The 23,739-nt window shown below is 44.7% G+C and overlaps 1 protein-coding gene across 1 annotated transcript in view; it reads left to right on the forward strand.

Moving 5' to 3' along the window:
- The window catches only part of LOC126426533 (uncharacterized), a 71,973-nt gene extending 51,323 nt beyond the window's left edge, over positions 1-20,650 (forward strand). Inside the window, exons 9-10 of the mRNA XM_050088436.1 lie at positions 5,776-5,984; positions 18,116-20,650. Of these exons, the coding sequence (XP_049944393.1) occupies positions 5,776-5,984; positions 18,116-19,593 (1,687 nt within the window). The 3' untranslated portion in view covers positions 19,594-20,650. The remainder of the gene's footprint in view (positions 1-5,775; positions 5,985-18,115) is intronic.
- Positions 20,651-23,739: the final 3,089 nt, after the last annotated feature.

Genomic DNA, 23,739 nt, shown 5'->3' on the forward strand with positions numbered 1-23,739 from the left:
AACGTTCTCAGCCTCAAATTATTCTTGAATTGAGAGCTGGCTAAGACCCAAAGTAAAAAAAACTCTGAGATATTTAGCGAGTCTTGGAATGTTTATCGGAAAGACATATTCGACGCCGTAGGAGGGGAAGTGTTCATTGCAGTTGACAAAAAATATTCTCTTTACTGAGGTTGTATTTGAGTGCAATAGTGAAGTTACGTGGTCGCACATAACAGGACTAGGTGAAACCATATCAGTTGTTGGATGTTTTTACCACCCACCCGGCTCCGCTGGGACAGATGTGGAGCCATTCAAAGAATCAGCATTGCATAAATAACCAGATCACGCGACACTAGCTGGCGGTGACCTTAACCTACCGAGTATAGACTGGGACGTCTATGGATTCACTGCAGGTCGTGCAGACAGACAGTCTTGTGAAGGACTTTTGAGCACATTTTCCGAAAACTGTGTTGAGCAGCTAGTTCGTCAGCCAGCACAAACAGGCAGGACCTTATCGATGGCGTCAGCATAGAGATGGGGATTAGTCAACATGATGTCATCATAGCGACTACGGTTACGAAAGTCAGTAAATCAGTCAAGAACGCTAGGAGAGTTGATATGCAGTTGTCAGCGTCTCACTTAGACAATAAAATACAATCATTTAATTCCAGAATTATGGCCATGGAGGAATTATGGCTAAAGTTTAAAGAGACTGTAAATCGTGATCGGGAAAAGTATGCGCCTACTAAGTGGATCAAGGGCGGAAAAGACTCATCGTGCTTTAACAACAAAATTCGGAAAATGCTGAGGAACGAAATGCTGTTACATTCTCGGTTCAGAAGAGAACGCGCAAATGAGGACAGCAAGATTTGTAGAGATTCGTGCATCTGTGAAAAGATCTGTGCGCGAAGCATACAACAGCTACCACAGGAGAACCGGAAAAAGTTTTGGTCCTCTGCAAAATCGTTAAGCGGATCTAACGCTTCCATTACAGTCACACGTTGACCAGTCTGCTTTGGCGCTAGAATATTCCAAAAGGAAGGCCGAAGTTAAAAATTCCTCGTTTAAGAAATCGTTCACGCAGGAGAATGGTACAAACGTGCCGTCGTTTGACCATCGCACAGAGTCCCGTATGGAAATCATAGTAATGAGTACCGCTGGCGTAGAGAAACAGCTGAAACAGCTGAAAATAAATAAGTGGCAATGCCTAGGTGGAATGCCAGTTTGGTTTTACAAAGAGTAGTGTACGGCATTGGCCCCTTACTTAGCTTGCATTTACCGCGAATCTTGCGATCAGCGCTAAGAACCAAGCGAATGGAGAAAAGTGCAAGTGACTCCAGTGTATAAGAAAGGTAGAAGAACGGACCCACAAAATTGCAGACCAATATCCCTAACACCTGTTTGCTGCAGAATCCTTGAACATATTCTCAGTTCGAACATAATCAACTTTCTTCAGAGTAAGGAGCTTATATGCACAAACCAACACGGTTTTGGTAAGCATCGCTTCTGTGAAACTCACCTTTTCATTTTCTCGCATGATGCACTGAGAGCTATAGATGAAGGGCAACAGGCAGATTCCATATTTCTAGATTTCTCGAAAGCATTTGACACGGTGTCCCATTGCGGGGTGATAACGGAAGAACGAGCATATGGAATAAGTTGACAGATATGTGTGTGGCTCAAAGATTTCTTAAGTAATAGTATGTTTTCGTCGTCGGCGAGTGTTCATCAGAGACAAGGGTATCATCAGCAGTGCCCATGGAAGGCGTCGAAATTGAGTGACTGCAGGTTGACACAAGATAACGTCGACATAATTTCTAGTTGGTATGATGAATGGCAGGTGGCTCTTGCTGTAGAAGAAAGCGGATAAGTGGCAAAAACGAACCCGTAATATCCGGATACGGCATTCCAAGTATCCTGCTTACCCCAGTCGCTTCGTTTAAATATCTGGGCGTAATGTCGCGAAGCGAGATGAAATGGAATAAACATGTGAGGATTCTGGCAGGGAACGCCAACGGTCGGCTTCGGTTTATTGGGAGAGTTTTGTGAAAGTGTGGTTCGTGTGTGAGGGAGACCCCGTTTAGGATGCCAGAGCGACTTCTTGTTCAGCATTGCTCGAGTGTTTGGGATCTGCACCAGGTCGGATTGAAAGAAGGCATCGAAACAATTCAGGCGGAGCAGTTAGATTTCTTACGCGAGTTTCGATCAGCATGGAAGTGTTATGTATATGCTTCTGGAGCTCAGCAGGGACGAAGACACTCATTTCGAGGAAAACAACTGAGAAAGTGTAGAGAACCGGCACTTGAACCTGGCTGCAGAACGATCCTAATGACGCCAGCACACATTCCTGGTAGGGACCACGAAGACAAGATACGAGGAATTACGGCTGCTAAGGAGGTATATAGACAGGCGTCTGTCCCTCGCTCTGTCAGCGAGCGGAACAGGAAAGGAAACGACTAGTTGTGGAACAGGGTACCCTCCGCCACGCACCGCACGGTGGCTTGCGGATTATGTATGTAGATGTAGATACAAAGGACGATAGTGGAGAGGAATTATTCGTTTCATGTCCGTAAATTTAGTGAAATCATTTTTGTCTTGGTTTCATTTGAAATCGTGAGGTTTTATCTATTCTGTCTCATCTGTTTGGTCTTATGACTGCATGCATGAGGGTTGTGGTGTAATAGGTGGCCCCAGTTGTGTGTAGATAAGGACATTGACAGGAGTTTATGACGGCGGTGACGAAGCTACAGTGGTGGTGGATGTGGTTGGAACTTCCTGCACCGGCAGTGGTGGGGGCGATGGGGCGGGCCGCGGTTTGGGGCTGGCGACGGTGTTGGCGACAGAGCCAGCGACGCTGCTGGAGAGGGAGTCGACGGTGGCGCAGGTGGCGGCGACGGTGGTGGAGCATTTGACGGAGGCAGTGGCGAAGGGGCTGCCAGACTACGGCTCTCTGTGAGTGGTGAAGCAATGAAGACGACGGCGAAGGGTGGGAGATGATCGGCGAAGAACCGCTAACAGAGTCCAGGTGAGAGCTGAGGTGCTGGCGAAGTATAGTGGGGCGTATCAGTAAAACGGAGGATATACTTTGTACTGGAAATTTGGGGAGGACATTTTGAGGTTAACATGAGTAAAGCGAGTCAGAGAATATACTCCAGCCGAGAATGTGCTCAACGTGAGTAAAAAGGTGAGGGATGTTGCTTAAGACAAAGAATGTTCTCCGATGACGAATGAATAAAACTAGAGGAGCTTCTCACAATCGGAAAACATTGAAACGAGCTCTTTGGCATTCTTTGAGCTGAGCAAGTTCTGTTCAGGTTAAGTTTTACATACTTTTTGACAGTAATGGCAGAATTCATGCTGCTTCGAAGGCAATGAAAGATATATGTAGCCCAACAAAATGCTGAACAGAGACACTGTAGAAGTTTATATGGGTTTCACAATAAGAACATTACTTGCCTCCAGAAAATCACCAAAGAAGAGGGGACGACCTTTCAAAAGAAGTTAAAACATTCTTGCTGGTTTTTAGTAGACCTAAGTTTTCAGACTAACGTACGAGAAAGCTTCGGTGTAGACCTACACCAAACGACGGTGTCACTGACACTTCCAGATGTTCACCATGTTGTCTTTTGACAGCATAAGTCTTATAGTTTGGTACGTTATAAATAAGTAGGCGGATCACAAAAATTAATAACTGGTTTCTTACAAACCTAGCGACCTGTTTCTCGTAACGAACAGAGCGCGCGACCGCTTCCGAACTTGATAAGCGAGCAGAACACTGTGCGCCGTATTTAACCAAAATTATCTCGTGTTAGAGAACTCTGACAGAGTTCCGGCTTGGAGTAGATAAAAGTCATGTAATCTTAAGATTTCGTTCGCATAATGTTCGCCTAACTTCTATAACTGAAAAGTTTTCCGCATGTTGTAAATTCGGTAACATCTCAAGAAAATGCATTTTCGTAAGCTGTACGTAATTGTCTTAATAATTTGTTGCCGCACATAAAATAAACAAAATGAAACGTAATGCAACTCTGCCTGAACACACTGGTGTCGTTGTCAAGTAAACAGTGATAACCAAGGACCATACTACAAGGAGTAGAGGGAGTAATGATTGTTCTGCGTTGTATCTGGCAGTATGGAGACTTTCCATCGTTGATGGGCTATAGGGAATGCAGTCGTAGATTAATCAGGAAAAAAATTGTCTCATACCCGATCCTGAGGGCTCCATTCTCATGATAAGATGTACCTGACACAGATGCATCGAATCGATGTATGGAACACTGACCTTAGGACAAAGTTTTACGGCCAACAATTTCTGTATGATAATTTCCACAGCCAAACGAGAGACCCGCGCCAACCACTCACGAAACGAGACCGAGCGAATGCTTCAGAGCCAAGTAAGCAAACATTTGTATGCAATACTGAAGCGTCATTTTGTCAAGTTTTACGTCAGCAGACATGTACTTCTGCACGTGAAGCATACAAGTGTGAGATGGTGGGCTGCGCACTGCCGGATGTAAGCGGAAACATTATAAAAATGCCACAACTGGTAAGGGTATAATGAGTAAAGCAAAACACGTATTGTGAAATAAAAACACATGTTTGGTATTTGGTTCAAATGGTTCAAATGGCTCTGAGCACTATGGGACTCAACATCTTAGGTCATCAGTCCCCTAGAACTTAGAATTACTTAAACCTAACTAACCTATCACACACATCCATGCCCGAGGCAGGATTCGAACCTGCGACCGTAGCAGTCCCACGGTTCCGGACTGCAGCGCCTAGAACCGGACGACCACCGCGGCCGGCTGTTTGGTATTTTCAAAGACGGATTTGAAATAGTTTAAGTCATCGTATAGTGCTGTCCTTAGCCGTTGGATTAGTTGAAGGGGACTGAATAAGTGAACGTGCTTGACGGTGCATTCACGTTTGTCCATTGAACTCATCTTCCTGTAAGAGTTCTGCTTTCAGCTGTTTTACAGTCTTTACGGAAAATTATCGCAGATGTCACATCACCTAATGCAGATAGGAAACTCCCTGGCAGGTCGGATCCCCGACGTTTGCACTCAACACTGCAGAGTGAGGATTCGCCCAGGAAGCAACTCCCGGGGCCTCTGGTGACTGCAGTGCCCATCCTTCCGGGAGCGCTGGTGCCGCCGGCCGTGCGGGGGAGCTTCCGTGACGGCTGGAGGGCAGCGGCTGAGCTACTGGCGGAAGTAAGGCTGTGACGGCGGCTCTCGGTTCCTGCCAGCCCAGCTCGATGTCTATTTTTTTAAGGACGTCATATTCGCCATTGACTATAAAAATTGTTTTACAATTGCAGTTTCGGCGTTTTGTGCCATTTTCAAGTGGTAATGTGGAAGATTTTGCTTCAGCTCATGACAGACATGTGTACATGTCAGCGTCTAAAATCATCTATAACAAATTTGAACAAGTCATTCATATCGTTAACATAAATATCACATGTTCACTCTCTTGCAATGCATACGAAATTCTTCTTTAAAGAAAAAGAGGTATTCTGCGGCAAGCTCTGCTGTTTGATGTGCCTGAAACCACTTAAAACGGTATAGCACCACAGAACGGAGTGGATGACCTGCAAGAAATAGTTATAATCGGTGTCTCACTCAAGTGCTCTGAAATCTAAAGATGAAATCTCGATGCGCTAAAACACAGTACTGATCTGCCAGAAAGTTTCTAATCCACTGCTGAGTGGAAATCCGTTCTGAATACTTGTACGTTCTTGCATAAACTATACATGCTAGGTTTTCAACTTTTAACCTCGCACCTTGTGTGCTACAGGCGGCCGCTGTTGAGTGAACGCCTGCTGCGCTATCAGCCGTGGAGCCTCTCCTTTGACGACGACTTCAGTGCGCTGTGCAAGGAGCGGCAGCCAGAGGCGTCGCAAATGTTCAGCCTCGCTGACGAACTGTACGCCTTCCATCGTGTCTCCTGGTACAATGCAGCTGACTACATCTATTCATTCTACGAAGACGACTTCAAGATTGTAGGTAAGTTTAATACTGGGACCCGGCCACTTCACGGTTATGCGCTGACAACTGTTCAGTTGTTCGAGGAATGAGATTCAAATATCCTTCTGAACATGTAGTTTTAGATCTTGCGTGATTTTGCACGCCACGCATGATCTCTGGTGCTCTTTCCAAAGTCAGTTTTTAGATTCCTCGGCAACTCTCCGTCTGGATCTATGACAACCTAACTACTTCATTTCGATGTATTATTGACTTCTTCATTATGCAGGGACTAAAAAAAGACTACGTACACAAAATTTTGGAGTGTTTAGAGAAGATTAAAAAGAACAAATTTTATGTGACACAAATGTCACAGGTGTGATGTTTTAGAGACGTTACTCAAGTGCCATCTGGCTGCTAATGATTGTGCAACACACTCGAAACAAGTGGTCTGTGTCACAAATAATGTTTGCAGCCTCAGCCTAAGAGGCAACCACCTCACCTGGGGTGTCCGCCAGTGTCTGTACACTGAACAACTCGTCTCCCTCCCGTAGGAGGCCCGTAGCACCTCTAAAACAGGGCCCATCCCACAGCACTTTGAACAACGTCTCTGAACGCCAGTGCAGATAAGACCTTCATACGTGTGCGACACGTGCCTCATATAAAAAAAGTGTTCCTTCTTATCTTCTATAAACACTCTAAAATTCTGCACATGTAGTTTTCTTCAGACCTAGTCTAAGGCTTTTTAAAAATGGCGAATGATCTCTGCAACATAACGGCTACAGACAAGCTAATTTTCTGTCAATACTGTAACTGGTGTAGTGTTCTAGATTTCTCATGTGTGATCCTAGCACGATACTGTTCGTATTTACTAATTTTCTTTGACGAACAATATTTAGATTTGTAACAGAACAGTTAATTGTATGAGATACACTGTTAATATTATCCTTAGAAATGTTACTACTATGAACTGTAGTAGGACTGAGGAAACACTGTATTTTCAGCTATCGCACCTGTTTGTTCGAATCACTATATTCTTTAAATTTATTATTTTACTCTCGTTGCTGGACTTTATCTCTTACTCGATCATCTATCTACCGTTGCACCAGACATGAAACGAGCTGTAATCGTTCATTTCTTTCTTTGTAACTGTCTGATAGCTTCTTGTTCGGTAGGGGGTAACTCCATTTAAATGAGAGGAAGGGGGGACAGTGAGCTTGTGCTCCCTCAGCGGAAAAGTTATTTATGCCTGCCGTTGTCACTCTTGACCGCTTCAGGCAATCGAACTTGCAGGGTTCTAATTGGTAGTAAACCGACTAATTAAAAAACTACGGTGGTCGAAAAGGGTTACAACACATAAAGAAGTAAGTTATCATAAGAATATGCGTATATTAGAACCAGGGACTGTAATACTGCGAAGAACGGTCTTTACAAAATTTCGGCTGCAGTCGATAATTTAGTGCAAACACTCATAAGAATAATAGTGGCACATAAACGGAAATACGCATTGTTAGCAAGTTACTAAACAAGCAGACTCTTACCCCATCTGTTTCTAGACTGAGCTGCACTCTGCAGCAAGTCTGTAAGTATGACTGAAACTGTTATGGACACCGAGAACAAACGTGTGAGATGAAGTTGATGTTTCTATTCCTCGCGAGTTGCGACAAGATATTAAAGAATGAGCAGCGACAAGAGCTTACAGAGTTGTGGACAACTAGCCGTTTGTCTGGAAGCTAACTTTAAGCCCGACATTGAAGATATCTTCAGGGGAAAGTTCTCGTGAAAATCCAGAGAGATCGGAGAGATCGTGGCAGTTCGGGTGAGATAGGGAGGGGGGGAGGGGGGGGGGAGGGAAAGAAGAAACGGGTGCGAATCTCTTCTGAGCACGTGGCGATGTTGGAGATGGCTTGCGACATCCAGCAGGCTGCTACAACGGCCCTGTCTGAAAGAGTTGCCCTCGCCACTATTAAAACCGTGGTGCTTTACTGTCGGTTGTTTTACGCATCACTGACCAGCAGAACTAGATGCTTGCCCACAACAGACCAACGTATCAGGAACTGAGTCCTGATTTGCTGTCACTGCCATTGTGTAAAATCAACTAAATCGCAAATCCAAGGCTACAGATGTCAAAAATACTTCCAGTGTGACGACTATCTGACCCAGTATCGCAGAACCACCTGGCCTATCCCAATTACAAACAAGACCAGTCCAAGTTGCAAATTTTTATTTTTTATTGATTCGATGATTTGTTTCGGACCGAGACCCATTTTCAAATCGCCAAAACATAGTCGAAAATGGCATTTCCGAAGATGTCAATAACGTGCAATGAACAGTTACAGTGCATGCAGATAACTCATCGAATGAACAAACCCTCGGAACGGTTTTTCGTTCACTGATTACCTGAAGTTGCTGACCCAAACTACAGCAGCATACTGGAAGTTCGTAAAACCACCCATGTTAAATATGCCAAATGTACAATCCTTGCACAACTGCATCATCTACACAGCCTCAATTCTAATAAATATAAAGTAAACGCATTATTCACGACACTAAACTTACATTCCGCATCCCAACAACTACATGCATTCCATCCTCACCATCAAAGATATTGAGTTCAGATCCACAGTTTTCTACACCGTCAGTCGAGCTCACCGTCTTCATCACTCACATGTTATCTCAATGCTACAACTATACTTTAATGAAAATTGTTACAGTTTCGTAACACAGTCCCAGTCCCTCTACACTCTACAAAGCACAGATAATTGCTACAACATACAATCAGATGGTATTGCCAATGGGTGCTTGTGAGATATCCTGATACCAGCACCTCATTCTGCAGATCAGAAACCCTGGGATTGGTGATACACATGAACAAAAACACTGCCCCATTTTCCATTAACTGAACAATCTATTGAAAAATGATTCATTCTCCTCTCATCCATAACAACCACACGTTACCAAACAACCTCAACAAGCCAGACTCAGTGCTTCATATCTTAAAGATATACTCACTGTATCTAATGACTGCTCGACAATTCGGTACATACAGTGTCACACAAATACGACCACCATATCTCTTGGGCCCAGTTTAAAATACCTGTCTATAACGTCACAAAACGAATTAAATATAGCATTTACAACACAAGACTATAAAGTCACACATTTTGTGAGTGTGTGGGTTGGTGTTATTCTGTTATTCTGCGCAACAGAGTAACCTGAGATGTACCCTTTATCCCCTGCAAGATGCAATTTCCACCCCCACACTACTACAGAAGTCAGACGGACACTCCTAAAGCTCTAAAGAGAAATGCCTGAAAAACTTTCAGCAATAAATACCTTCTGGAGTCGTCCACTGTAAGGAAATGACACAAAAATTCACAAAATTTCTTACGTAACTAGTGGGGTACTGGAGTAGTGCTAGTTAGTATAAGATAAACATGAAAGCAACGAAAATTATTATTTATTTTGCAAAAATTCTGAGAAATCACAATAGCACTTTTAGTTATGAATTGAACACGTTATTTGTGGGTTCTTTTCAGAATGTGAAGTTACCTCTTAAGGATAGGATTCGCTAATGAAATTTCTATACAAAGTTTAAGATTGTTATTGACTTGGCAGAATGGCTGAGAGCCGCACCTATTCAACTTGAATAATTATCGGTTAGAATGTTGCTAGGTACAGTCGAGGCTGTCACGTGTGATATGCAGTGAAGCGTACTGTTGTGGAGGAAATGTGGGGGTCGCAAGAGCTGTAGCTGTGATGACTGCTGTCTGCGCTGCTCGCTGCCGACAAATAAGATAACTCTCGCTCTATCTGGATTGACCTTCGCCAATCAAACTCTCCCTACACCTTGATGAAGTCAAGGACTCCTATTTGCCCCTAGTCTATTGGCGTGGTACACCGGTCACATAACCAGTCCACCACGATGCCACTCAAAAATTCGCTCGCAGGTGTTTAACTATTACTCAGTCCGTTCACACCACACAATAAGTGTGGTGGCCAACACAGTGAACAATGCTTAATCGCAAGGACTCAATATACAGCCGCACTCCAATTGGCTCTCGACAGAGGTGCTCTCCCAGTGAAGTACTGAGGACAGACTTGTTCCTCGCTCTTTGAGTACATGTACGAGCGCGCACGCTCTCGTTACGTGTTTTCGCTCCAAGAGCGACAACGGAACGGCCCCTCTGCACGCCAGACGTGAAGGGGTATATCTTTCGATTTCTTCCATTACTCCTTCAGCTCAAGGCGTCAGAAATATCGTCTGCCAATCAGCATTGCTCTTCTAAAACGGGAGAATGACGTTTTGTTTAAGGTGACCAATCCGGAAATCTGTAGTATCAGTGTTTGGCGTTTGCTGTCTCCCTGTGAAAATCTCTGAAACTGCGTTCTATGTGTAAAGAATGCATAGGCTAACCGCTCCCACACAATGTAGCGGAATTTGCTTTTAAGCCGAACACGGGGATGTCCTTTCACTCGGGCTAACGCTGTCTGCTCTACAGGCGGTAACTGGCCGATGTAGATAGCTTGGGACCGGCCTCTCTCGAGCTAAAAGCTCCTGTGACCATCGTGTCTGGAATGTATGTGTGTACGCCAGCCTCGAGTATTTCAACCACAGTGCGCACTTGCGATTTATTAGTTATTTGCATATCGTTTACATGAATTCATACAATACTGACTTTATCTTATCGAGTTTGGGCTCGAATGAAGCGTCTTGATGTGCAGAATATGATTGTGAGGGCAGAATATGTAACCAATGAAGGAGACCACGACGTCTTACAATTTCAGGAAATTTTTATGAGAGGCTGCTCATGACTCCATTACTTTCGACCTCCTTAAAAAACTCTTATTTCCTACTAGCTCTAGTGAAGTTGTGTGATATCATACTGTATGCAAGTTTATATCCCACAGCTCACCTATGATTTAAGGGTAGTGTCTTTGTATACTAATCAAAACGTCATGGGACCAAGGTTCAAACCTCGCTACTGCTTAAATTTAGAATAAAAATCATCAGTAATGATGGATGGGCGGATAGAGCTTCAAGGAACTTTCTTCCCCTGCTCCTAAAACCCTGAAGAGTCAGCAGTGCTCAAAGGCATGAGAATGCAGAAGGTAATGGGAACCACTGGTGTCTGTCCACAGGACATGTGGCCTATAATTGAAAAGTGGTATGATGACTGCTCCACTGGCGAAATATTCCGCAATAGTCGCACATTCGGATCTCTGGGAGGAAACTGGCAAGTGCCAGGTGTCCCAATGAATTATGTTTACTGTATAGCTCCTTGTCTGGCACACCATGCTTCTTTTGTTACTGTAAATCTTACTCAACAGCATATCTCCATCTGCCTCGATAACTTCACCTCTTGGTGTAGCCTCTGCTACATCAAAAACACTTTTGTTAAAAACCCAAGGAATTATTACAATAAATACCACCAATCATTTCTCTCTCCCTAACTTCCACCATGGCACACATAAACAGGACTGTGTGGTGGTACTCTGTTCAAAGGTAAGCTGGTTCGAATCCAGGTGATGGAAGAAATTTGCATTGCTGGTATATCCCCAGTAATGGGAGGGGAAATTGAAGCATAAAGTTTCTCATCACCAGACCTCGTGTCAGTGTTCTACATTACATTACCTCTCCTCAGTGTATCATGATACACTGATGCCTGTGACACTGTTGAAGGTGACACATGTGGTGTCGACGATAATCGCCTGCAGCAAATCGTCAATCGACCACCGCAGAGATGCTGTACACCTAAGCAGCATCGCCACCGCCTATGAGAAAGAAGTAGTAAGCCACTCCTCCTGTAGCTTCGAGGCGCCACACACGACAAGTATTTCCAGCTCTGCCAGTGCCTGGTACGAGTTCTGCCAAAGTCCAGCCTGACTTCTGTTCTGTCTACGAGGGTATCAACAGTTCCATGACGACTGCAAAGAAGCGACGAATTTCTGCCTTCAGAGTGCAGCGTCGGCGTAACGTCACTCAGTCAAGCCTAGGCCAAGCATGCACGTACAGAGAGTCGAGGGCCAACAACAGACACATATTTGGCACAGTTGTAGTAAACGTTCAGTGCTCATCATGTGCAGACTTGCACTGTAATGCCGCTCAGTGTTTTCAGCAGCTCCTGTGTAGTTGGACCCCAATTAATACCACACGTGATCACACAGCCACAGCCACGAGGAGCTAAAGATAAGTGTATTGCTTTCCAAACAATAAGGCGTTCTGATCATTGACTGTTTCATCTATCTACTTGTAAATTTATTAAAAGCATGACACAACAACATGTGTGTCAGATGTGGATGTTAAGCTCTTAACGCATCCATTACAGTCACGTACACTCAACAGATAACTCCGAGTCACAGTTCTCTCACAATGCAAGGACAGTGCCCAATTACGTGGAGGAAGATAAGCGCTTGCAGTAAGGCGGTGGACCTGCTGCTCCATTCCTCTCTGCTGACATGGGCAGAGGACTCTCACTTTCTCATATCTTGGAATAACAGCTTACAACAAACAGGAAAGACAGGAAACTCGACAATTTGGGGATTCCATCATTCAGCCATCCTCTGTACTTGGGTAAAACCCACTAAACGAGGCGATGCTGTGGTAAGCTGTTGGCTCCAAACTTGATTTTCGACCATATTTAGTTTCTCTGCGATGTCCCTACACAGCTTAAGGTGAATGACACGACGGTTCCTATGGATGGACGCAGCTGTCCTGCTTTCCCGTTCTTCCCAATTCTGGGTTATGCTCTAATAGCTGTTTCACCAACAGGACGTTAACCCCTGATCTTGTTTCTTCCTTCGTCTTTCCAAAAGCCTTAGTGGCCCCAGTGTTACTTTCGCCAATATGGCTTGGATCTCAGCACTCTCAAAAATTTACCATTCCTTACAGTCTTAGAACACCTTGCACTCTGTATCATATTTGCAGTCTCAGACGCAACCTCTACCAGCTGATTAGATTGCCCTCTCTTCTGAAGTTCATCAGACTTTGTCACAAATTGTAAACGTCCCATAAACTTGGGGAACACAAGCAATTTTTCTCGCCTATCCTCTGGATACCTAGGCTTCTGGTGCGCCTATACCAACATGTCATATCCACCCTCCACTTGCCACCCTTCTGTATCCTATTCGAGCGGAACTTCAGCTGGCTAGTTCCTGTTCCAGAATAGTATGTAGACACTTAGTCCTCCAACCAGCTATAATCCTAGCGTCTACGCCTCTTCAATATGTAGATGATCCTGCTTCCAGCCTCCTGACCACTGTCATCCCTCCCTCACACCTCCCTCTACCCTCATCAACTTGTCAATCATACTTCCCAGCCCACTCCAACACCTTGAATACATACACCCTTTCTGGCCGGCACCTGCATCATACTGTATTACCCTCGTAGTAGTTATTGGGAACTGACTGCCAGTGACTTGCCAGAAGCAAGAGCCTTATCTTCACCATAGCACCATCATCAACTTCAATGTACATGTGTTTATGTAGAAACGCTATGTCTTTTATTTTTTTGAAACCTATCATTTTATTCATTCTCCCATAAAAACTATACTGGCCTAACTTCGATAGGCTGAAGAGCAGCAAAGTGTCCGAAGCTTGCGCACCACACGATAATGTGGTGGGAGTGGAATGAATAACAAAGAAAACGGAGTGTCTACGACAAAGTCGTGCATTCGGCCTTTCACAGAATGTGCCTGTGTATAAGAATCTTTCAGAACTTATTCTTCTTACTGGGTATACATTTGCGCTCAACACGCCAATGAACTATACAGGGTGAGTCACCTAACATTACCGCTGGATATATTTCGTAAACCACATCAAATACTGACGAATCGATTCCACAGACCGAACGGGAGGAGAGGGGCTAGTGTAATTGGTTAATACAAACCATAAAAAAATGCACGGAAGTATGTTTTTTAACACACACCTACGTTTTTTTTAAATGGAACCCCGTTAGTTTTGTTAGCACATCTGAACATATAAACAAATACGTAATCAGTGCCGTTTGTTGCATTGTAAAATGTTAATTACATCCGGAGATATTGTAACCTAAAGTTGACGCTTGAGTACCACTCCTCCGCTGTTCGATCGTGTGTATCGGAGATCACCGAATTACGTAGGGATCCAAAGGGAACGGTGATGGACCTTAGGTACAGAAGAGACTGGAACAGCACATTACGTCCACATGCTAACACCTCTTTATTGGTCTTTTTCACTGACGCACATGTACATTACCATGAGGGGTGAGGTACACGTACACACGTGGTTTCCGTTTTCAATTACGGGGTGGAATAGAGAGTGTCCCGACATGTCAGGCCAGTAGATGTTCAATGTGGTGGCCATCATTTGCTGCACACAATTGCAAACTCTGGCGTAATGAATGTCGTACACGCCGCAGTACATCTGGTGTAATGTCGCCGCAGGCTGCCACAATACGTTGTTTCATATCCTCTGGGGTTGCAAGCGCATCACGGTACACATTCTCCTTTAACGTACCCCACAGAAAGAAGTCCAGAGGTGTAAGATCAGGAGAACGGGCTGGCCAATTTATGCGTCCTCCACGTCCTATGAAACGCCCGTCGAACATCCTGTCAAGGGTCAGCCTAGTGTTAATTGCGGAATGTGCAGGTGCGCCATCATGCTGATACCACATACGTCGACGCGGTTCCAGTGGGACATTTTCGAGCAACGTTGCCAGATCATTCTGTAGAAACGCGATGTATGTTGCAGCTGTTTGGGCCCCTGCAGTGAGGTGAGGACCAATGAGGTGGTCGCCAATGATTCCGCACCATACATTTACAGTCCACGGTCGCTGTCGCTCTACCTGTCTGAGCCAGTGAGGACTGCCCACGGACCAGTAATGCATCTTCCGTAGATTCACTGCCCCGTGGTTTCTGAAACCCTCTTCATCGGTAAACAGGTAGAACTTCAACGCATTCTCTGTTAATGCCCATTGACAGAATTGCACTCGATGAGTAAAGTCATCACCATGTAATTGCTGATGTAGCGACACATGAAACGTGTGAAAGGGGTGACGATGCAGTATGCGCATGACACTACTTTGACTCAGTCCACCGGCTCTCGCAACGTCCCGTGTACTCATGTGTGGGTTCATGGTAACAGCAGCTAACACACCAATTGCACCCGCTTCTCCTGTGACGGGCCTGTTACGGACCCGTTTGCGTGCTACGACCATACCTGTTGCATACACTTGGCGGTAGATGTTTTGCAATGTGCAGCACGTTGGATGCTCTCTGTCCGGGTACCGTTCTGCATACACCCTGCAAGCTTCAGCTGCATTTCGTCAACACTCGCCATAGTTGAGTATCATCTCCGCCTTTTCAGAGTTCGAATACACCATGGTCACAGTTCCTACAACACTACACTATCACAGACGTCTGGTAACACGGTGTACTACTGTTGGTCTGCGTGCTGAGACGAATGCAGAATAACAATAGCAGCAAGCGCTACATGCGGACACTGCGACAGCTAGGCCAAACCACAACAGTGCACTACAGCCACACTCGTAAACACGGTCGTCATCGTAAACATGTCCCTGCAGATGCTGCTCGCCGACCGTGGCCCGTGTTTGTTACAAGACGCAACTGAATGTCGGAGGTTTCAAGCGTCAACTTTAGGTTACAATATCTCCGGATGTAATTAACATTTCACAATGCAACAAACGGCACTGATTACATATTTGTTTATATGTTCAGATGTGCTAACAAAACTAACGTGGCTCCATTTAAAAAAACGTAGGTTTGTGTAAAAAAACATACTTCCGTGCATTTTTGTATGGTTTGTATTAAACAGTTACACTAGCCCCTCTCCTCACGTTCGGTCTGTGGAATCGGTTCGTCAGTATTTGATGTGGTTTACGAAATATATCCAGCGGTAACGTTAGATGACTCACCCTGTATACATTGGATGATGTGTAGCATGTGTATCATTGTCCTTTGATTTGTACTCTGAACAGGAATAGTGCTCGAGGAAAACGACCATCAGCACTTCTCAGAATGCAGTAGGTAAAGCCGTCATCAAGCTGAAGCCTGGTTTGGTCACCACAGTGCTTCGCGAGCCACTGTCCTACTGCAGGTTGTGGTCATTCGCCGTCTTCCTACTTCTGAACTAACTTACCGAGTTAATAATTGTGGGACACAGTTAATTATTGGGTCTCCGAACAATTCTACAGTTCCAACATTTTCGATTTCCATAAATCAATGTCAGAGGTGAAAGAAGAGATAAGTGAGAGAAGGAATCTCGGGAGCAATGCCTGAATCCCAAATCTCTGGAGTTGTAATCCGACATTCATCCACTCAGCAGCTGAGACATATATGTCCCAATTGCATTTATTGCTGCATTGTTATCATTACACAAGGTACGAGTGAGAGGAAGTAATTACATTTTTCTGCGTGTTTTTGAATTTATGCAAACAGAGTATTAACAGCAAATCGTTCATTGTGGTAAAGGTACTTCCAAAATCGTCGGCTACTGTATTTTGTTGTGCCTTTTCTCGACATTCTCGTTCTAACGAAACAAACTGGTGACAAATCTGCTCCATCACTTTTTTTTACGCTGCGTGATGGGGTCACTACACGGAGGAAAGTGAAATATCAGAAAGACGAGAATTCAGCCTCCACCCTATTTCTTTGTACAGCACGCCTATATAGTTATGTCAAAAGAGTATATTCAATGTGGACGTAGTTAGATATAAAAAAAAATACGTTTCCAACGGATCAGCGTGTGGACGATCACACCTTCCTCAGATATCTATGTGTCTCGCTGTCCCCCTTGCTTTATTGCGGATCGTTCTAGTAATTCTGCTTAGAAAGACTTCCTCAACACTTGTGTCAATTTTCCATTAATCTTTCAACGTTGAGCCACATGAGGCTTTATTATTCTTCATATTCAGTTATTTGCGTGGTAAGATCAAAAGTTTGTCATGACAATTTCAATAGGTTGTTGAGGTGGTAATGTTGGGATTTCGTGATAACCATTTTAATGTGGCTTTAAATGCTGCAGAACCAAATAGAATCCGAGAATAAGTTGTTCATTAAGAAACCCACACATCTGAACAACGAAACGAGACTCAAGCTCCTTCCTTCTACAACCACACAAGATCCGTGACTGCCTTGTCATGGAGCTGAGATACTGAAAACTTCTGTTGTACTGAGAAATGGAAGTTCCCATTCATTTACGCTTCAAAAGAATGTGGTCCTAACAGGTATTCTGCTCACACAGTAGCCCACATAATGTGAGGTAGGTTCCTTTCCAACTCTTGGTAATAATGGGTACTTTCCTTAGACAAGAAAACAATTTTTTCCTGAGCAAACAGTGGTATATGGCACATTTATAAGTAACCAACACTCTTGAGCGAGACATGGCAGAAATCGCCACAACAAAGTACGGTAGGTTACAAATCGTTGCTCCACACTACTGTCAGATAATTCAGTAACAAACATGGGCCTAAATCCTTTCGTATTCATATTTTTTCAATATGGTCGTGCATTGTTGAACAAGTTGCTTGAAGTCCAACTGCTCTTTTGCAAATGGTTTTCATTGGAGACTGCTCATCTGATTAAGAGAGGGTGACACACGTTTCCTCTCACCTTTTATTTCTTCCAATATGTGGTCTGTCTCTGAGACAGCCTGAAAATACAGGACATTTATCTCAATCAGGCATGGCTACTTTACGAGGGGGACTGCGGCAAATGGTCTCATCATGCCTTACATAGTTTTTCCTATCTGCGGATGTTCATGAACCCACGAATCCTCCACTAATCTCTCCTTTACAAGATAACTGTTGGTCCATGGATTCGGAACTCAAAGACTGCTGTGCTGAAACAAAAATATAATTCTGATAACATTGTTTTTTTAATATCTTCAGTGCAGGACTATCAATAAAACCTATTTACTTCCTTATTTTTACTATGTCAAGAGCGATACAGGGACTTCTTGGACACCCTGTAGATGAAATAGACGTGAATATTAACAATGATATCTCTGTTTGTTAATACTCTTACTTTGTGTTGACATGCCGCCTTACATAGTTCTGGGTAACTGAACCAGGGTAATGTGGGTAAAGAACGCCCAGGCTCGTCATCCAGAGAAGACTTTGGATTCAGCTGCCTGCAGTGTACGGGCACCACCTACTTGCTGTCGTTTTCTTGCAGACGAGGAGTGGCAGCTGGAGGACAGAAGCCACGATACGCTCTCCGTGGACACTGACTGCGTGCAGCTGTTGGTGAACGCCCTGGACCACCCCACGTGTCCGCTGGAAGACCTGCCACTGGAAGCCGTGAAGCAGCGCGAGCAGTGCCGCGAGCAGCTGTGGGACGACGTGGTGCAGAGGTCGCCCCACCTACCCGTCACCAGCTACCTGGCCTACACGCAGAGGATAAACGTCAACCTCTGTCTGCTGGCCTGGATGGCTGTCAACTCGTACGGCATTTGTCAGGACGTCCCGTTTAGTATGATACAGTCGGTGCACGATGCTCGCTGCTATTTCAATAGTCCTGACGATCAATCATGTCTGCAGTCGAACGCTACAGACGCCATATGCTCTGTTTCCAGAGCTATTCTGTTGCTAAAGTGTAGCGAATATTCCTCCATTAAGACTTCCCATAATTATACGTACACTAGTTTCGGATTTGGAGTATTCCGTAGTACTAACAGGAAGCTCTATCAAAAGCTAACAGAAGAAACACTGAACTACAAAAACAGTTTAAACAATGCCACCTTGAAATACAAGGATTTTAAAATCGACAGCTTGAAGCCTTTAGAAATCTCATTTATACTGGTAAATTTAATTTTCCGTTTTTCGACTGCCGGGGTATACTTGTATCTTCCCCAGTTACGTAATTTGCCTGGAAAGATATTCTTGTCCTTTCAGATCACGTGCATAGTCCAGATCCTGTGTTCTGAGGTCGTGTATCGTATGGCAGGCGTCCCTGACTTACCAACAGCAGTGCTGATAGACAGCGCCCTCACACTTCTCAGCTGTATCTGGCTGAACTCATTCTGCTACCAGATGTATTCTTGTGTTCGCCATCTCAGGCTTCCTGACCAGCTACTACCTGCTGAACTAAGCCAGTTATTCCGTCGTGAGGTGCTGTGTGTGCTTATACCGTGGAGTATAGTATGTGTGGCAGCTGCTGCTTTGGAAAAGACGGGTAAATATTACCTGATCTACAGTCGTATAGTAATCCTTGCAGGGATTTCAGTGTCTGTGGCATTCAACTTGGTTTGTCTCGGACTGCTTGGATACATGTACCTACGTAATCGGTGCTCCATGCGGCAACTCGAAATTGTTGATAACAAGAAATTTGCCTCAAAGAAGGAATGTCTTTTTATGTCAGTTAAGGCCATTATATTAAGTGGAACAGGAATTATTATTAGAATTGGGTTCCACCAGGCTCAGGGAATAGCGCAGTTTGTGTACTATATGCATCTAGTTACGATGCTGCAAGGACCAGTGCTCTTCGTCTGTTTCGTTTGCAATGGAACGACGCTCCCCATACTCAAGAACAGGATACTTCTTTGGTGGGACCCAACCAACATCCCTGCAGGTGTAGAGCTGTGTTCAGCAGCCGAGAGGAATCTGGCCAGGAGAAACAATGAACAGTCTCCCTTTTCAGAATCCTCGCTGTAGCCTCCTTCAGTATTTTTCCCAAATAACTGTCTCCACACCACACTGCATTAAACCCAGCAATAAAAATGGACTCTACCTGGTATGACAATATCAAATTTCATTAAATCTGATATCGTACAGCCAGTACTTCTCTTTCCTAACGTCTCCTTCATTTATAACTGTGTGCTTATTTGTGAGTGGTAGCCCCTGTCTACCTATTCTAATGCATTGAGACTATTTACTAAAATTGTTGGGAAATGCTTCGTGTATACAATAGGCTGCGTTAATCACACGGCCTGTTATATACAAGGTAAACGCAGCACGTTGTCGGAGGAATTCCCGTTCGTCAGTGTCATCTACCGTGGCGATGGTGCATTTCTGGACACATGTTCGTAGGACGTTTTTTCTCCGTTTTCCTTCGAGGATCTGTCTTTGCAGTTTGTCGGTTTTATTAATGTATAATGTATGATATTAGTATATAACATTATGTCTGAAACAAGGAAATTTTCCATATGTGTGTGAAAGATGTACTTTTACATGATTTGTAATTCAAGTACCATGACAAGAGACATTCAGATATTTATAAAATCAAAAGAGAGGGGCCAATGACTGAAGTGGTGTGTGCATGAAAGTGTAAATGGGTTTGTTGAGCTTATTAGTGGTTCGATTACATAGTGACTCAAACAGGTATAGTAATAAAGTAACACATGACTTGTTGTGTGAAATGTGGCTTGAAGTGAACGCAAATTGTCGAATGGCAGAGTTATATGAGATTAGCATTATTGGGTTTGTGAGACAAGATGGTGATTTGTTAAGCTAGAGGTTTGTAAGGGTACTATGGCAGATGTTAAAAGTTAATGTTCCATGTGCCACTCTTGGGCAAGGAAGAACATTACTTAAAGGCGTATTTACAGGAACAGTACTGTGGAAGGATAAACTTGTGCCAGTACTGTGAGTCCTGGAAAACATGTGCCATAGTAGCTTCACTAGAAGCACACAGTACGCAGAAATTGTTGTGATTCGTAATCAATAGACGATCTCCCATTTGTTCAAATAAAACCTGAGTGAGCAAAGTAAAGGAGTGTCTGTGTGAATTTAGTATCCAGCCCAACGGAAAATCCTGTGATAAATAGTACTACGTGGAGTGATTTTCGTGAATTGTGAAAGTACAGCCATCATCGCGCACTTAGCAGGCACCCGCAGAGTTAACCGCGATTTCCGTCTGGACGCAGTGGAACCAGAGGCCGCAGCGCCACGAGGGAGGCAGGTGTCGGGTGCGGCCCGCCTGGCCGCAGGGGGTCGCCGGCAGCTCAACACATTCTGTAAAACCGTTTGACGAAGATTTGCAGGCCGTGCGCCTCGAGTCTGTCAGCGCAGCGCCAAGCCAACCCTGGCCCGCTTTGCGTGACGTCACAAGAGCGCGCCGCGGCCTTCTCTTTAGGTGGTGGTGGCCAGAGCCGACACGGGGCCCACCCACACAAGCGTCCTGCACCACCGGGACACGCGTAAAGTCGGTCCGACACAGTGGTCGCCAGCCGAGCCTCGACCCGCTGGAAAGTATCGAACCTCATCGCTCGAAAGCCGGTAGTTAACGGCCCTCATGCTACCTAATTAACCCTAGGCAAGATCCCGAGTTCCGACCGCAGTACTGGGAACATTCGCAGCCAAGTCCAGGAAATTACTTTCGACTGGCTGTACGAAATACACAGTTCAAACTCAACAGGAAGACGGTCACTCAAAAAACATTACTCCCAGATTTGGATAACAAACTGAGATTATCGCTATCCGATTACCCCAGCCAAGTCAGTCATTTGAGTCGGAGCACCACTGCCACTTAGCTGACATCACCGAGTTTTCCCTGAGCTACAATTCACCGTAAACGCCCACACTAATTACTATGCAACATTCGCAGATAACGGCAGCAAAGTTCTTAAGCGGTAATGGATGAGCGCAAACGAGAAGGCGTTTGGAAACTCGAGAACACTGTGCGTCGCGACACAGAACTCCGCTCCAGAGCGCCCGCGACCCGCCACGTCGGCCACACGGGCGCCGACGGCCAGCTTTCGATTCCCCGAGCTCCGGGCCTCTCCACGAAGTCCTTCTACACGTGGGCCTTTCAGCCAATCAGGAGCAGCAGGGGACTGCAAGCCCCACCACTGGCCACTCCCTGCTGCTGCTTACAGCCGCTGCTGTCACGTTCTGGTCTTCAGAAAGGCGAACCAGCGAGCAGATATGGGTGGTCAGGGAATTACCTGTTACAACCCTTTCACTCGTGGGGTATCAAGCATTAACTTCTGCAACCGATATACTTATTAAGGGTTTTCCTCTGATATATCTGGAGGCAAGCATTCTCGCAGCCGAAACTGCTTGAACTGTTGTTACTTGTACGTAGTTGTTCGACAGCACACATGTTACTCAGACGATGTCCCCTGCAAAGTGCATCATGCGTAACTCGCGCCACTGTCGTCAAATGCAGCATTGTCAGAGCGATTCAGACTTGGGATCGGCAGTCTGCACAACCGCCACACTTTGAGACAGGGACGACCAACTCGCATCTGGCGAGGCTAAAGGCACAGAACTCAACACTGACTGCGACCGTTCTCAAGCAGGGCGTGGGGACTATGGATCGTCCTGTTTCCGATATGCAACAACAGTTTTCAGCGCACCAGACTGAAGTAGAGAACTCTGTCTCCAGCAGATCTCCAGAAACGCAACGCTACGCGAACTAGCCGGAAACCCGGACAAGAAACTCGAAGTAAACAGGCAAAGCTGCCAATTACAAAAAGTTTACACTCATCCAAATACATCTCACGAAGAACAAGGATTACAACTGGTTGGATGCAGATGGAATTAAAGCACATCTAACACAACTTACGGCACTTTAGCAAACCCTACAATAAACTATAAACTAAGAAGGTGGCAAAGAAATCGCCAAATCGTTGTAACCTGCATTAAAACAGTTGCCTGGGTCACCAAGTCGTTCACAAAAAAATCCGAAAAAATTTGCCAACATCCCAACACACCCATCAGATTTCTAAACCCGAGAGAACAGTTTGAGTTACTTACCGATCTGAAGCAACAGTAACACTAATCACGCCGCACGCCAAACACTAAGCAAAAGAGAAACCACACAGACTCACGCTCGCCTTTGTGATAACCAATTTTGACCGTGATACAACAAACGGAAAAACTGAAGGGGACCTAAAGGTACTGGGGAACTAAATCAAAATTCCCCGCTATTCCTTCCAGTCATCTATAGTTACAAAGAACCAACTAACAAGCTACTTGTTCACCATTTCAGAATGCACTGTGTACCTCACAAGGTTGGACTATTTAAACACTACCTCCTCAATAACAGCAACGTCCATATTGCAACACTTTCCAATAATTCACGAAAAGCTGCGATATAAATTGAAATGTGAAGAACGGAGTCGAGCACATCCAATTTTTAATTGCAAAATAGACCCGAAACAGGAAGCACCAAAATGCAGGAGCTGCAACACTGATAACGTTAATAGTGATGAGAGTCGCAAAGAAAGACCAAAACAGCCTATCTTAGCAAACAAAACTGAATACATTAAGCGCATTGATGAAACTATCACGGTCTTCGTCCAAGAATGACACGAAAACAATCATACGGCTTCACTACAGCCCTTCCCAACACGATATTTGAAAGAAGGGAAATAATAACAGCAGTTTCTAAAAAGCTCCTACTACGTTCTTTGGCGAACACGGATCCACGTCTATATCGCCATATTGATAGACAAGGAGGCCTATGCCCAACCTAGCCTGAGACACCAGGAAGCAAGAATTAACCTTCACATTCAAGCCTAAGAAAGATATTGCCACTATCTGCATTGTCAACACACTGGGTTTCTGCTCTAAAAACAAACTCCCTAAAGGCATAATAACAGAAAAAGAAGTTGGTATTATAGTCGCAGCACGTACCCATGAGCAGGTAGAGAAATCAATCTAGATAACTGTATCTGTCACGCAAACCAGACCATAGTAGAAGCTGAGATAGATGCTTCAGAGTGTTTCATATAAAACACCACAAAGATGTATCCTGCCGCGGTACTGCCAACTGATCTCGTTAATTATATACTCTCATTTTGCCCAGCTAAAGGAACAGGAGGCTCAGTACTAGATCTGTGATATTTGCTGAAA

The sequence above is a fragment of the Schistocerca serialis genome, chromosome 11 (assembly GCF_023864345.2).
Source record: "Schistocerca serialis cubense isolate TAMUIC-IGC-003099 chromosome 11, iqSchSeri2.2, whole genome shotgun sequence".
In the NCBI taxonomy this organism is placed as follows: Eukaryota; Metazoa; Arthropoda; class Insecta; order Orthoptera; family Acrididae; genus Schistocerca; species Schistocerca serialis.